The sequence below is a fragment of the Equus asinus genome, chromosome 19, assembly GCF_041296235.1.
Source record: "Equus asinus isolate D_3611 breed Donkey chromosome 19, EquAss-T2T_v2, whole genome shotgun sequence".
Classification (NCBI taxonomy): Eukaryota; Metazoa; Chordata; class Mammalia; order Perissodactyla; family Equidae; genus Equus; species Equus asinus.
Window position 1 is genome coordinate 19616765 of NC_091808.1, and position 14897 is coordinate 19631661.

Sequence of the window (14897 nt, forward strand, 5' to 3'; positions counted from 1 at the left end):
TCAATCATACCGGCGATTCTGAAGAGAAAGGAGAAACAGCTCTAAGTCTATTTTTTCTCTTCATTTTACCTATTTCTTCCTCCCTCGACTTTCCACGAGGACCTGCCACTTTTTCCATGGTCATCTTGGGAAGTTTTAGGTTGGAAATTAGGCAAATAAAGGATGCTGATGAAATATTTTTTCTCAAGTCCTCGAGATTAGAAAATTGGATTAAAAAGCACCAGTTCCTTGCCCGGTGTCTTCACGATAATTCCAGAAGGGGGAGTCTTTTGGAAGAGTAGTGCAGGCTGGTGTGGGAGGTATGATTGGTAATTATAGTAACATAGGTTTGTCTAGGGCTTTTTCAAGTCCCTTATTTCAACCGATCTTCACCTCAGCTTGGTGAAATAGGCAGGGTAACTCTCATTTCACAGGCAAAGGGCCTGAGGCTCAGCGTTTTAGAGAGACGTGCCCATCTCAAACAAATCTGAGCAGCTGCTGGAAGCCAGCTTCCCTTGCTCCGGGGTCAGCGTTCCCTCCCCTGAGCCCTAAGACCTAATCTGGACCAGCTTTCTACCCCATCATCTCTCATCTCTTCTATGCACTCGCCGGGACGTTTCACATGTTGATGGGAGACTGTTTCAGGGCCCTGGGGCAGGGGCTGTATGTAGAATCCCCTGAGGTCACGGGCAGGACTCCAGAGCCAATCAGTAACAGACAAGTAATGGGACCCTCCTCCCTGTCTCCCCAGCTTGCATTTATTTGATTCCACCTGAACGTACACTTCACAGTTGAAGGTAGGGGCCTTGTCTGTCTTGTCCGGTGCCTAACAGGAACTCAGGAAATTGTTTGTGAATGAATGAATTACTGAATGAGTGGATCTAAGATAGTCCCCTTCAGAAGCTTTGGAGATGTTGCCAATTAGGAAAAACGGAATCAACAGAATCTTTTGCTCTAGATGGATGTGGGGAAGGGACGGGAGAGTGCGTGGTGGACATGTGTAAATTTCTAACGAGTGACCATAAAATTGTTTGCTAAAGCATAATGTGTTATAATAAGGCACTGACTCCAAAATTTGAAAAGAGTTCATTTTAAGCCAAATAAAAGGCAATTCGCATCTAATCCTAAACTGCTGTAAGGACTAAAATACATGTGAAGGCCTTGCAACACTGCCTGGCCCATGATAAGTTCGTGGTAAACGTCAGTAGAAGTTACTTATTTTTGAGATTGTTATTCGGTGGAGAAGGGTACTGAGTAGTCTGAAAAATATACGTATGTTCAAAAAGGTATTGATGCTGTCCAATATGGTAGCCACCCCTGGGTGTCTGCTAAAGGAAGAGAGGATTTGAGGAGATGGAGCCAGAGTCAGTTTGGGACATTGGTGTGTCCCCCTAGGGCAGGGCCAGGCACCCTTTTGAGCATTTGGTGAAAGCTGTGGATGCTCTCCCTGGAAAAGAGTACATATCCATACACATGACATTTTGCATATAATTTGCCTATAACATTTGCATATATATTTGCATATGATTTTCAGCTGCAGTCCATCCACGGATCCCTCTGCTTTAGAGGGTGATTCATTTGTTCTTGGATTGAGTCATTATTTCAGTGAATGTTTCCTTTAAACCTCAACTATACATTGCATACAGTTAGAGGAAACCCAGAAGACTTAAGAGCCCTCCAGTCTCATTTGCCTCTTCTTCGCCCCTTATTCTTCTTCTCACAGGAGGCAAGACACGTTCAGAGGAAACAAATAGAGAGTAAAAGCCAGATAGAGGTAATGCATATGCTTCAGTAGCACTCACTGGGGGCCTGGTGAGAAATGCCAAGTGTGGCTGTGGAGGGCCTGGCCGCATGGGCCTTGTCCCCAAGTCCCTCCTCTAAGTGCCTTTCCTGAATGCTGAGTCTCTAGGCTCCTGAGCAAAGCCGTGGATCTTGTATCCAGGCTTGTTCCTCATGGTGCCACCTCATACCTGTTGCCAGAACTCCGAAGCAGGCACTCCTCCGTGATAAGGATGGCCATGGAGAGTCTACTCCATCAGCCTCTCTTCTTCATGTCCCTCCTGTCTCCCCTCTGGTCTCTTCCCAGCTCCAAACTGGCAGGAACTCCTGGTAGCCAGAGGAGTACTCCCCTTGGAGTTGTGTTCCAGGTGCCCGATGCTCTTCCAGGCAGCCCCAAGCCCCCTCAAGAGGACTAGGGGCAGCGGGGACTATACCATGAACTCTGGATCATGCCAAAGTACCAGCACGATAGCCGTTCCTACCATTGTTGGCAGCAGTGTGGCCATGAGTGCCTGCAGCAGCACCGTCAGTGTCCGGGTGAGGATGTGTTCAGGGTGGTGGAGCAGGGTGCAGCAGGGTCAGGGTGAGGGGTGGGTGGCAGGGCAGGTGGGTAGAAATCTGAGAGGACCGGACTCTCCTGTCTACACCCCAGCACTAAACCCTGCATAGATAGAGCACCAAGCTGACCAGAGCGGTGGTAGCAGTGGTGGTGACCGAGGTGGGAGGAGAACTCAAGGGCGGTGTGAGTCGGAGACTAATGGAGTGGCCGGGAGTTCTCTCTTCCTTCAGAAGCTCTTCTGACCTTGACCACTAGGACTTTATGTTTGACCAATGCATGGATGTTGCTTCCTTTTTGCAGCCCTGGGGGTTCTCTGTCAGTGGCTCTGCAGGGCTTGCGGAGGGGGGGGGGCCTGACTGTCTGGGGTGTGATTGTGGGGTACGACTTTGTGTTTGGTGCAGCGCGTGTCTGTGTTGTGTGAAGATGCTCATGTCTCCTTAGAGGCGAGGGTGGTTGCATTCGCCTCCCTGTGGACCGTCTCACCCTTCCATCCGTGCCATTTCGGGCCTCTTTGCTCTCAGATTCACGCACGGCCCTTCCCTGCTCTGCTGTCAGCTGGCAGGAGATTGGAAGGTGGGAGGAAGGGAGGAGCCGGTGTATTTTTCTGTCTCCTTCTTTGCTTTTGACAGTGTTTCTGTCAGCAGCTGCATCTCCCGGTGCCTCCAATCTCTACCAGACAGGCCTCTGGGCTCTGAGAACCCTCATCTCCCCTAACCTAGATGTGGTGGCAGCTATTTGATGTTTCTAAGTTTGGGGTTACTTCACTCTCCCCTGGTTGTGCATTAAATTCCTTGTTGAAAACCCAGAATGGCTTCTGTTTTCCTGGTTGGACCTGACTGATGCACCAACTGATATTTATAATAAATTACCTGGCTCACCCATGTCACCCTTTCTCCATAAGCAAATCAAATACTGTGTTGGCCATCTGACACTGTAAATATTGAAACTGAGAGTGTGAGCTCAGAGGGAGAAGGGATTTGTCAGCCTTGTTCACTATTGTAGTCCTGGCACCTAGCACGGTGTCTGGCACATAATAGGTAGTCCACAAATATTTGTTGAACAGCTGAATATGGCCTTATGTTATGTAACAATATAAAAGCGATACTTGGTCAAAAATAAAATAACATGGCAGTGAGTTGAGCATTCACAGCAATGACTGTGGTAGGAAGAGCCACCTGGTTCCTCCTCCTGTGTTCACCTTGCTGCCCCAGGGATCTCCATCCACCCCCTCTCCTCAGATAGAGAACAGTTAGGGATCAGCCCACAAAAGGATGTTCCATTATAGCCGGGAAGCACTGGTACATTGCACTTCCAGCATCATCAGGAGCAGTGCCTAGAATGGCCCCAAAGTCAGGGCATGGGGTGGGGTTGGTTGTAGGTGAATTGGCTCCTTCCTCTGCTCCACCAGCCAGATGAGGGATGGGAGACCAAATGGCGGCGTATCCATGTATCTGGAAAAGTACCTGGGATAGAGTGCTCCAGCTGGGGGGTGTTATGTAATGAAGGGATAGGACAAAGAGGAAAAGGAGGAGGAGGAGGCAGCCCCTGAGGGGAGTGGTCCCTGAGGGTGCACTGAGGAGCAGTGCAGGCCGGCTAAGATTGCTAAGTGTGCCAGATGGAATGGCCAGATGGGGTGGCCCAGGGAAGGCTTCAGGGGCAGGGTCGCAGGAAATTTAGTTGGAAAACCATTCCAGTGAATGGTTTTTGGAAGAGGTAATGTCCAACTCCAGAGCCTGCCTGCTCCTCACCTTCTCTCTCCAGGCCGTCCCCCAGGGGCGATGCGTGGTGTAATTCCTTACTTTCTGGAGGTGGGGAGACCTTTGTCCCCTCGCTAATGCGTTCTTTCTTCTCCCCCTTCTCCCTGCCAACTGAGCAGCCCACCAGTGACATGGACACTCAGATATGTTTCCCAAAGAAGCAGGACAAAGTGAGGAAGAGGGTCGTCTGGGGCATTGAGGTGGCTGAGGAGCTGCAGTGGAAAGGCTGGGAGCTTGGGAAGGAGATCACCAAGAACCTGGTTCTGAAAAATCTATCCTTGCAAATCCAGAAGATGAAGTACAGGTACCAGTATGGAGGGTGAGAGACCCAGCCCCTGCGCCCTTGAGCCCCCAAAGCAGGCACTCTTTAAAAAAAAAAAAGACTTTTAAAATGGCGTATAAAGCCAGAAGAGTGTATAAGACGTGTATGCTTTGGATAATTATTGAAAGTGGAACCCATGTGACCAGATTAAATAATGGAAAAATTAGAATGTCTGAAGCTCACCTTCTCCTGTTATGTGCCCCACCCCTATTGGAACGCCTTCCCTACCCATAAAGGTCACTACTATCCTGACTTTCATGATAATGATGTCCTTGCTTTTCTCAATTGGATTGACCACCTATGTTAGCACCTCTAAATGACATAGTTTAATTTTACCTTCTTACGAACTTTATGTAAGTGGAATAATATGGTATACGTTTGTCATTCTTTTATTTTGCTCAATTATGTTTGTAAGACTCATCCATATGCAGCTATAGTTCATCCTTTTTCACTGCAGTATAATATTCCAACATATGCTTGTATTATAATGTACTCATTCATTCTTCTGTTGAGGGATGTTTGGGTTGTTTCCAGTTTGGGACTGTTATCAACCATCCTGTATGCATCTCCCATTGTGCAGGTACAAGAGTTTTTCCAGGGTTGATACACAGGAGTAGAATTGCTGTGACTTAGAACATGTACATGTTTGCTTAGTGTAGATAAAGCCAAAGTATTTTCCAAAATACTTGTATCCATTTACATTCCCACCAGCCATGTATGCATTCCCATACAAGATTTAAAATTTTTGCCAATAATGATAATTTGTTGTGGTTTTAATTTGCATTTCCCTGATTACTAATACAGTTGGATGTCTTTTCATGTTATTGATCATTTCGTTTTGAAATTCCTGCTCAAATCTGTCCCCATTTTTCTGCTAGATTACCTTTTTTTTTTTAAGTAGAGGTTCTTATTGTGGATACTAATCCATGTCAGTTATGTGTTGTAAATATCTTCTCCCACCCTGTAGCTTGTCTTTCCTCTCTTGATAGGTCTTTTGGAAAAGAATTTCTTAATTTCAAAGGAATCAAATGTATTGATCTTTTTCTTTTGTGGTCAAAAATTTCTCGTGTCTTGCTTAAGATACAAATCTTCAAATCAGCTTACACATAAAAAACTTTTTCAGATTTTGACTGGGATTTAATTGAACCTATAGATCAATTTAGGGAAAATTGACATCATTACAAACAGTCTTTCAATTCGTGAACATGATATATGTTTATATGTATTTACATTTCTTCATGTCTCTCTCAGTAAAGTGGAAAATTTTCTTCGTAGATCTCTCGCACATCTTTAGTTAGCTTTATTCCCAAGCATTTATATTTTTGGCGATGTTGTATACAATATCTTTTACAGTTGTTTCATTTTCTGCGTGTTCCTAGATTTTTAGAAAGTCATTTTTTAAATGGATGTTTTGTACAGAGCCTTGTCATGTCCAGCAACCTTGATAAATCCTCACATTAATTCTAATAATTTGTTGTCAATCCTTTTTTTCTGTGTGCACACTCATATTTTATATGGAAATGGCATTTTTCTTTCTTTCTTTCCAATCTTATGCCTTTTCTCTCTTGGTCTTTGCTTGCCGTTGAACAGAAGTGGTTATAGAAACCATCCTTGTTTTGTTCATGATCTCAAAGTGGAAGATTCCAACATTTCACCATTAATTTGGGTGTTTCCTGTAGTTGTTTTGTTCCGTTTTGTCTTTTTAGACTTTATCAGGTTAAAGAAATTCCCTTCTATTCCTAGGTTGCTGGGAGGTTTTCTCATAAACATGTGTTGAAGTTTATCTAATATTTTTCTTTATTGAGATGATCATTTGACTTTTTCTCTCAATTTTTTGATGTGGTGGATCGTGTTAATTGATTTTCTATGTTAAACTAACTGTATATTCCTAGAATAAGCCCAACTTGGGCATGATTGAACATTATTTCTATATATTGCTAAATTCTTTTAGCCAATATTTCGCTTATGGGCGAGATTGGCCTGTAATTTTTGTTTCTTCTTCTGCCTCTGTCAGGATTTGGTAACAACATTATGATGGATTCACACAGAATATGTTGGGGAGTGGTTCCTCATTTTTTATTGTCGGGAAGATAATGCTGGAATTATTTTTTATCACATTCTTGGTAGGACTTGCTGTGAAGCCACCTGGCCTAGTGGGTTTTTTTTGGCGGCGGGTGCCGGGGGGGAAGATTTTTGACTACTTATTCTATTTCTTTGATGATTTTAGGTGGGGAGTCCATAAAATTTATTGTATAATTCTTGAGTCAGTTTTGGAAAGTTTTATTTTTTGTAGGAACGTGTTTATTTCATCTGAACTTTAACATTTATTGGTATAGAGTTGTCGGCAATATGGTCTTATTAATATATTTGAAGTCTGAAGGATCTGTAGTTTTGACCCACCCTGGAGCTCTGCAGCTCTGCCGAGGTCTCTGCTTGGAAAGGCAGCCCCAGCACCTCTGTTCTCAGCCTTGGTTTCCCCCAGCTAAGCTCTCAGGCATTAGGTTACATCAGGGCCGCCTTCCCCATTCCCATCCCCATCAACCCCCACATGCACCAGAGGTACCAGTGCTGCTTCCTCACCCCTGCGCCTTTTAGTTCAGTGTTCTGCCATCCTGGAGTGAAGGTCTGTGAGAAAAGTTATAGGATGAGGGAGACAGGTCCTCCCGTGACAGAAGCTCCATGTTTCCCCCTCCACGGTCCCAAGAACTCAGCCCTCTCAGCTTTCTGGTTCTTCCCTAATCTTTCTCCCCGTTCCATTTTCTGAGCCCCGATTCTGAACTGCTTATGCCCTCTCTCCTGCAGGCCCCCCAAGACCAAGTTCTTCTTCACGGTCATCCCTCAGCCCATCTTCCTGAGCCCGGGCATAACCCTCACGCTCCCCATCATCTTCCGGCCTCTGGAGGAGGTGAGGTCCGCCATGGCGAGCAGAGGGTAGGGAGGGACACAGGCACAGTGACCTTGGAACAGGAGGCAGGGCAGAGCAGCAAGGAGCTCCCCACACACACGTCCTGCCAGCTGGAGCAAAAACGCCAGCTTGGGAAGCCTTGGAGGGGCTCAGATCCTAAAGTCACTAGACTTGGAGTGGTTCCCAGTTGGATGTTGGGGGGTAATGGCTGTGCAACTGAATTGGCCATCAGAAAGCCCTAGGTTCTTTGGCCTCTCTCTACTCTCAAAACATTCCCCCAAATACTTTGTTCCTCGCAAAAGAGGCCCCATATCTCTGAGACCAAGACAGTGTTGGAGCACCGGTAACCTGCCCTCTCCTCAGAGACCAAGATGGAAGGCCACGGCCCAGCCCACCCCTCAGTGGTTATGTTGGGGGGATGGCCAAGGGCTGGGGTGGGGTATGTGGTCTCTGAGTACCACCCAGGTACCACTGATCAGCAACTGCCTCTGCCCCCCGGCCCCCTGTACTGCAGAAGGAGTACATGGACCAGCTGTGGTTTGAGAAAGCAGAGGGGATGTTCTGTGTGGACCTGAGAGCCACCTTGCCTTGCCACAATCTGATCTGCCCACCGTCTCTGCAGTTGCCCATGTGTGCTGTGGGGGACACAGCCGAGGCCTGGTTCTGCCTGGACAATGTGGGGTGAGGGGAGTGGAGTGGCTGAGGCTTAGAGGTGGGGACAGCAGGAACCATGAGGAGGGATCCTGGGAGCAGGAGAGACTGGCACGTCTGGTGGGGGAAGATGATGGGGGAGGAGAGGGAGCTGCCCAGCATCTCAGTCTTTCTAAAGCAGGGGCAGTGGTCAGAATGAGCCCCATAGTTCTGACCTCCACCACCATGCAGGGACCTGCCCACTTTCTTCACCTGGGAGGTCCCCAGCCCGTTCCAGATGCTGCCCGCCATGGGGCTGCTGGAGCCAGGCCAGGCCTCCCAGATCAAGGTGACCATTCAGCCCCTTATGGCTATCATCTATGAAGTTGAAGCCACGTGCTGGTACGGGGAGGGCAGCAAGCAGAAGAGCAGCATCCAGCTACAGGCTGTGGGTGAGGCCCGACCTCTCACCTGTCCCCAGAGCCCACCTGCCGCACCTCCCTGGGTCTCAAAGCCTCAGTGTGCCCCCTTCCCCACCTCCCGCCCTGGCACCCGTGGGACCTCCACCAGCCTCCCACCCTCCCTCCAGCCCTGCAGGCTTGGCTTTTTCTTTGCCCTCTTTGGTGTCACAGACCTGTGTTTCCTTGGGGACACCTGCCTTCTTCAAGGGGCTGTTCAGCTGGGGTCACAGAGGCCTTAGTGGGTTTCTCCCCAAGAGCCCCCATCTCTGCCACAGCCAAATGCGCCCAACTACTAGTGAGCATAAAGCAGAAGCGACCGGAAGACCAGGATGTTGAGGGCTTCCAGAAGGTGCTGCATTTTGGCTCCGTTGCTGTGGGCTGCACCGCTGAGAGGCAGATCAAGCTGTATAACCCATCAGTGGTATGCATCCTGTGTATGTGGGGGGCGTAGGGGGCAGGACTCAAGGACCACAGGGCTGGGTGGTCTGAAAACTCACCCCCTTTACAGCATGTCCCCTTTCTCTCCATACCTCTGGCCCCATGCCTCCCATAACCTATGTCTGATGATGCACACACGTGTCAACAGATGTGCCCCTGTCCCTCAGCTAGAAGCTGGGCTGGGGTATCCTTTGACCCCACAGAGCAACCCCAGGAGCAGCCCTAAGGTTGTCCTGACTCCAGAACCCCAGCCAGCCTTTACGGTACCTTTGGGAAAAGAAAACGGTGCCCCATCTGGGTGGTCCCAGTGCAGGGCACACAGCTTGGCCCCTTACTTTCTCCTGTTGGAGGTGGCTTTGCCCCACGCTCAAAGCTGACAAGTAGGGTGCAGGCTGGACACCAGCTGCCCTCACTCCCTCAGCTGAACACCTTGGTAATGACAAACTGCCTTACCCTGTGACAGACCCTTCCTGCCCCGACCTGGCCCCACAGGTGAGCACCCCCTTCAGGATCGAAATGGCCCCAGACATGCTGGCCAAAGACCAGGCCTTCTCGTGCCCCACGGCCCATGGCATCGTGCCCCCAGGAGAGAAGAAATGCGTGTCGGTGTTCTTCCACCCTGAGACCTTGGACGTCAGAACTATGGACTACTTGTCCATCATGCCCTCTGGCTGTGCCTCCCAAACCCTGCTCAAAGTCGTTGGTTTCTGTAGAGGTACTGGCAACCCCGGGACACAGCAGTCCCCGTGGGGACAGGAGCAGCCCACACTTAGGGTGGGAAGTGCTCCTTATCTGCTCCTAGGAGCCGGATGCCTCCTTGCCCTTCAGCCTGGGTGTCTGCTGCCCCCTGGTGGGCTCAGTGAGGAATCAGTCATGGACACCTGGAGATAGTGTTGCCCTCACCTCTTCGTGGTGCTGGAGCTCTGCTCAGGCTACTGGGGCTCTGGGCCTTTCCAGCCTGGCCTCCTGTCTCTAGGCAGCACCACCTCCAATGAGTGGGACCCTTTCTGAGACATCCTTGAGGAGGCTGGTGCCCCAGCCCCACCAAGGTAGCAGGGCCCACTCACAGGGACCCCATCCCCTATGCCCAGGTCCTGCCGTGTCTCTGCAGCACTACTGCGTCAACTTCAGCTGGGTCAACCTCAGGGAGCGCTCGGAGCAGTCCCTGTGGATTGAGAACAAGTCGGACTGCACGGCCCACTTCCAGTTCGCCATTGACTGCCAGGAGAGCATCTTCAGCATCAGACCTACTTTTGGGACCCTGGTGGGCAAGGCCCGCATGACCCTGCACTGTGCCTTCCAGCCCGCTCACCCCATCATCTACTTCCGGCGGGTGGCCTGTCTCATCCACCACCAAGTAAGTGGTGGGGGAGAGGGGAGGAGGGGCTCCCCTGGGAGCTGGAGGGGCCCATCTGAGGCCTAATGATAAAGACAAGGGTTGGTGCTCACTCCTTTATATTCTGGAACTTCTGGGGCTGTCTGCTTGGGTCGTCGCCTCCAGGGCCCCAGCCCGGCTTTTGGAGCCAGAGCACGGCCAGGGCACATGAAACCCTCTCTGAGCCAGGTAGATATGTCCATCTTGCCTGACTGCTGCCAGGCCAGGGACTTTTCTGCTGCTGCTGGGCCAGGAACAGGGAGGATTGGATCTCACCCCACACAGCATGTGCAGGGCAGTGAGGACCCCAACCCAGGGCCCTGGGCAAGGTGATACAAATGGTGCCCCGACCAGCTGGTGCCTGGCCAAGGTGGTAAGCGGAGGCTAAAATCTAGCCCCACACGAACAAATATCACAGGACCCGCTGTTCCTGGACCTGATCGGGACCTGCCACTCAGACAGCACCAAGCCGGCCATCCTCAGGCCTCAGCACCTCAGTTGGTATCGCACACACCTGGTGCGAGGGCTGACCCTCTACCCTCCTGACATCCTGGGCATCATGCTGAGGGAGAAGAAGCTGGAGCAAGATAGGAACGGGGCCCTCATGATTCCCACTGAGGTATGGTGACCTCTCTGGGCCCCCGGGGGAGGGCGACCCTCCTCACGTGCATGCTTTCTTCTCTAGCAATTCTTGGGCAGTCCTGTGCCTCCATTAGTAGTTGGAGTGACCTGTGTGGAGCTCTTGTAGCCTTTTCCAGAAGGGAGCGCACAGATAAAGGGCAGCGTCAGGGGGAATAGCAATTGGTCTCTCCCGCACAGGACCTGGAGGACATGCCAGCCCTGCAGTATCCCTTTATCCCCCCCATGACTGAGTACTTCTTCGACGGCACCAATGACATGGCCATCTTCCCCCCGCCCGTCAGCATAGAGCCTATTGAGGTGGATTTTGGTGCCTGTCCCGGGCCCAAGGACCCCAGCCCTGTCCCCCTGTGCCTGGTGAACCACACCAAAGGCAAGATCACCGTGGTCTGGACGCACAGATCTGACTGCCCCTTCTGGGTGACCCCAAACACCTGTGATGTGCCCCCGCTCAAGTCCACGGCCATGCGCCTGCACTTCCAGCCACCTTACCCCAACACCCTCTACGCCGTGGAGCTAGAAGCCTTCGCTGTCTATAAGGTGTGTGCAGGCAAACGAGATGGGGGAAGGTGGGGTCCCTGCCCTGGAGCCTGAATGGCAGGGTGGGGTTGGAGGGGGTGGCAGATGGCTGCAGTCGGATGCCTCCTCTGCCAGGCTCTTCTCCTTGGCTAGACAGCAGCCTTACTGGTTTGCCTTCTCCCAGGCTCATGGCCTGCTTTGGCTAAGGCAATTCTTGGCCTGTCTGATTATGTCTCATTCATATGTGGCCTCCCACACCCTTCAGAGGGAGGACTCAGATGGGGTCAAGCCTTTTGGGAAAATTTGGTGCACAGGGAGTAGCTCCCTGGGGCTCCTGGCTAGGGGGATTCCTGGCTTTTCTTAGTCCTTGCAGTAGAAAGTGGTCGCTCTTTTAGAGCCATGGGTAGGATCCAGAGCCCGGGGGACAGAGTCAGGAGCGCCGATAATTAAACATGTGTGGGGAAGGGCTTCTGGTACAACTTCCTGTGGCCAGGGAGCTCAAGCACATGCTGTCTCCAGCCCAGCCTCATAGTCGCAGACACAAGTCACTCCCTCCTCATCTGTCAGTCCTCCTCCTTCTCTCCCTTCTCGGCTCTGCCCACCCTGCCGTTCTTTCCCAGTGGCCGGGGTCCTGGGGCCAAGAGGAGTAGAGCGGTGTAGTCAAGATCAGAGCCCTTCACCAGCTGTGTGACCTAGGGCAAGTCCCTTAAGGTCTCTGAGCCCTGGTCTTTTCGTCTATAAACTTGGGGTCACATCCAAACTTTTGAGAAGTCTTTCCAAAGCTGAGTCTTTCATTGCCTGCATTCCAATACCTCGGCAGTAGCGGAATGTGAAGGTTTGTGGGAATAAGGCTGTGGACCCCTGACCTGGCTGAGGCTCAGCCCCTCAGATTTTCAGGCTACAGGCTCTAGCCCTGTGCTGTCCATAAGGCGGCCACCAGCCACATGTGGCTTGTGAGCACGTGAAGTCTGGCTAATCCAAACTGAGATGTGCTGTGAACCTAAGTGACACTGGATTTCCACGACTACGCACGAAAAGCATGTAAATATCCATGCATCATGTATATATTGATTAGATGTTGAAATGATGAGATTTTTGGATCTAATGGGTTAAATAAAATGTATTATTGAAATTAATTTCACATGTTTCCCTTTGTTAATGTGGCTACGGGAACATTTAAAATTTACGTCTGCGGCTTGCACTTGTGGCTCGCCTTCTGTTTCTATTGGCCAGCGCTTCTCCAGGCGCATTCCTGCTGGATGAATGTGGCTTTCACAGCCCAGCCCCAGCCTCGTCCTAGCTGTCGTGAGGATTAGGGAGTGTGTTTGCCGGGAGCTCAGTGTTGGGCTGTGATGACTTGTTCTCCACATCGTCTTCCCAGGGAGCCCCTCCCCTCTGTGCCCAGTGCAGGACTCCTGCAGTACAGGGGGGCAAGCTGGGAGGCCCCATGCGGTCGGACACAGGACCCTGAACTCATCCATGGGTCTGGCCCCCCTGCAGGTCCTGCAAAGCTACAATAATATCGAAGAGGACTGCACCGTGTCCCCGTCCTGGTGCCTGACACTCCGGGCTCGAGGCCACAGCTACTGCACCGCCTTGGAGCACCACATCCCCCAGTGTTCCCTGGACGCCCCCAAGGTGAGCGTGGCCCCAGCAGCAGTGGGAGGTGAGACAGGGGAGCCTGGCTTCTTCCTGGGCTGCAGATCCCTCTCCCCTCTCTGATGGCCTCAGAAACACATCCCAGCAGCCTCCCCGGCGGTCCCAGTCTCCCCACCACCAGCCCCGGGCCTCTGGGCCAGTGTAGGACTCTGGCTGCTCCTTGCTCCGTCTGAAATACTCTCCATCCTCTCACACTGCCGTTTAAAACTCTCCAGTTCCTTCATTTGTCCTGTTTACTGGGCACCTGCTGTGCCCCAAGTTCTAGACTAGGCCCTAGGGATGTGACCACGCATGCCATGAGCCCCTGTCCTGGGGGACCACCCAGGCCTTGGGGGTCAGGGAGCCAGCCCCTTGGTTTAGCCCCTTCCTCAGGGAGTCGTAATTCCCAGGCTTCTCTGGAGGGCTCCTGGTGGCCCTGTCTGACCTGAGCAGCAGGATGACCTAGGGCTTAAAGCTCTGATCCTGGAGCCAGAAGGCCAAGTTCCAATTCTGGTTTCTCCCTTGGTGCCTCTTCCCAGCTTCCGGTACCACTGTCAAGCTTTTCATCCATCTTTACTACCCCTTTAGCTCGTGTTCCTGGGGATGTGCCACTTTTGGACAGTGTGCTTGGGGGTGATCTTGCTCCCCCCACTAGCTGCACTTCTGCCCTCCAGCCCTAAACCTACTCCACCCGCGAGGTTCAGCTCAGGGGCACGCTTTCCCGAAGCCCTTCCTGACCGCCTAGGGTTCCCCTCGCCGATGCCCTGTGCCTTTCCCTTGGCCGGTTCCTCCCAGGGGTTTGCGGCCTCTCCTGCGGTCCAGCCCATTCTGGGCCCGTGTCGCTACCCCGCCGCCTCACACAGTGCGCGTGCTGGATGGGTGGGGCGCCCTGGTCAGCGATTTCAGGCCCGGAGTTTCGTAGTCTGCCCGGCTGTTAGCCTGGTACTGGCCACATCCTAGATGCTTAAGGAGCATTTGGAAGCTGGGATTGTGGGGCTTTCTCTTTCTCAAAGTGGGGTTCCCCTAAGCTACCTGCATGAGAATCATCTAGAAGGAGCTGCTTACCCCAGAGCTTCTGGACCAAGATCTCTGAAAGCGGGTTCTCCCAAGGATGATTTGAGGGCACCCTAAAATGACAGAACTTCTACTTGTCCTTGAGAAGGGTCTCAGAAGGCTGACTTTCCAGGGGCCACTTCCTGGGGCCACCTCGTCTCGCTGTCTGGAGGTCTCTGGACGACAGAAGCATCTTTTGGTGCCAGGCTTTGGCCTCCCATCTTTCCCTGCTCCCAGGGCCTTGGCTGGGATGCGTGGAGGCATCTTGGATCTCCTTGCAGACGGCCCCACCCAAGCCCACATAGACTTCCCTGAGTGTGTGTTGGGGGTGGGGTGTAGATCTGAGCATGAGTCCCTCTTCTCTTGTACCCCAGCTATTTCCTGCAGTGTCAGCCAGCGAACCCTCCTACCGCAGCCTGCTCCTGATCAACAGAGGTTCCATGTTGCTGACCTTCAACCTGGCCCCCAAAAGCAGCTCAGACATCTTCCTTCGGCCCAGCTCGGGCCTTGTGGCCCCCGGGGCCCACCAGATCTTCCTCGTCTGCACCTACCCCAAAGGAAACGCCTGGAAGCAGCATATATTCTACTTGCAGTTCAATTTTTGCCCCCAGTATCTCAAGGTAGGAGCCAGGGTCCTTGGGAGTGGGACACAGTCTGGTGTTTTCCTTTTCAAAGCCACGTTCTGGGGTTGGCCTCTGAAGCTGCCCTACAGTGACCAAGGGCTGCTTCTCTTTCGGGAAGTGGCAGAGCGGGGAAAAGACCCCTTGGCCACATTTGTGAATAGCTCTCCCTCAGGGCCCTGCCCATCCACTTCAGGGGATCTGGGACTGGAAGAGGGGTGCA

At 51.8% G+C, this 14897-nt stretch overlaps 1 protein-coding gene across 6 annotated transcripts in view; it reads left to right on the forward strand.

The window, feature by feature from the left end:
* Nucleotides 1-14897, forward strand: part of CFAP65 (cilia and flagella associated protein 65) — a 33634-nt gene that overhangs the window by 195 nt on the left and 18542 nt on the right. For 3 of the 6 annotated variants that reach the window (XM_070489701.1, XM_070489705.1, XM_070489702.1), the window contains exons 2-15: nt 731-776; nt 1703-1753; nt 2066-2295; nt 4194-4378; nt 7199-7301; nt 7816-7982; nt 8184-8383; nt 8668-8813; nt 9323-9545; nt 9922-10187; nt 10624-10824; nt 11025-11384; nt 12864-13001; nt 14429-14674. In XM_070489701.1, coding sequence (XP_070345802.1) covers nt 2134-2295; nt 4194-4378; nt 7199-7301; nt 7816-7982; nt 8184-8383; nt 8668-8813; nt 9323-9545; nt 9922-10187; nt 10624-10824; nt 11025-11384; nt 12864-13001; nt 14429-14674 — 2397 coding nt within the window. In that variant the 5' untranslated portion in view covers nt 731-776; nt 1703-1753; nt 2066-2133. The remainder of the gene's footprint in view (nt 1-730; nt 777-1702; nt 1754-2065; nt 2296-4193; nt 4379-7198; nt 7302-7815; nt 7983-8183; nt 8384-8667; nt 8814-9322; nt 9546-9921; nt 10188-10623; nt 10825-11024; nt 11385-12863; nt 13002-14428; nt 14675-14897) is intronic. The other 3 variants (XM_070489706.1, XM_070489704.1, XM_070489703.1) reach the window with 3 other exon arrangements.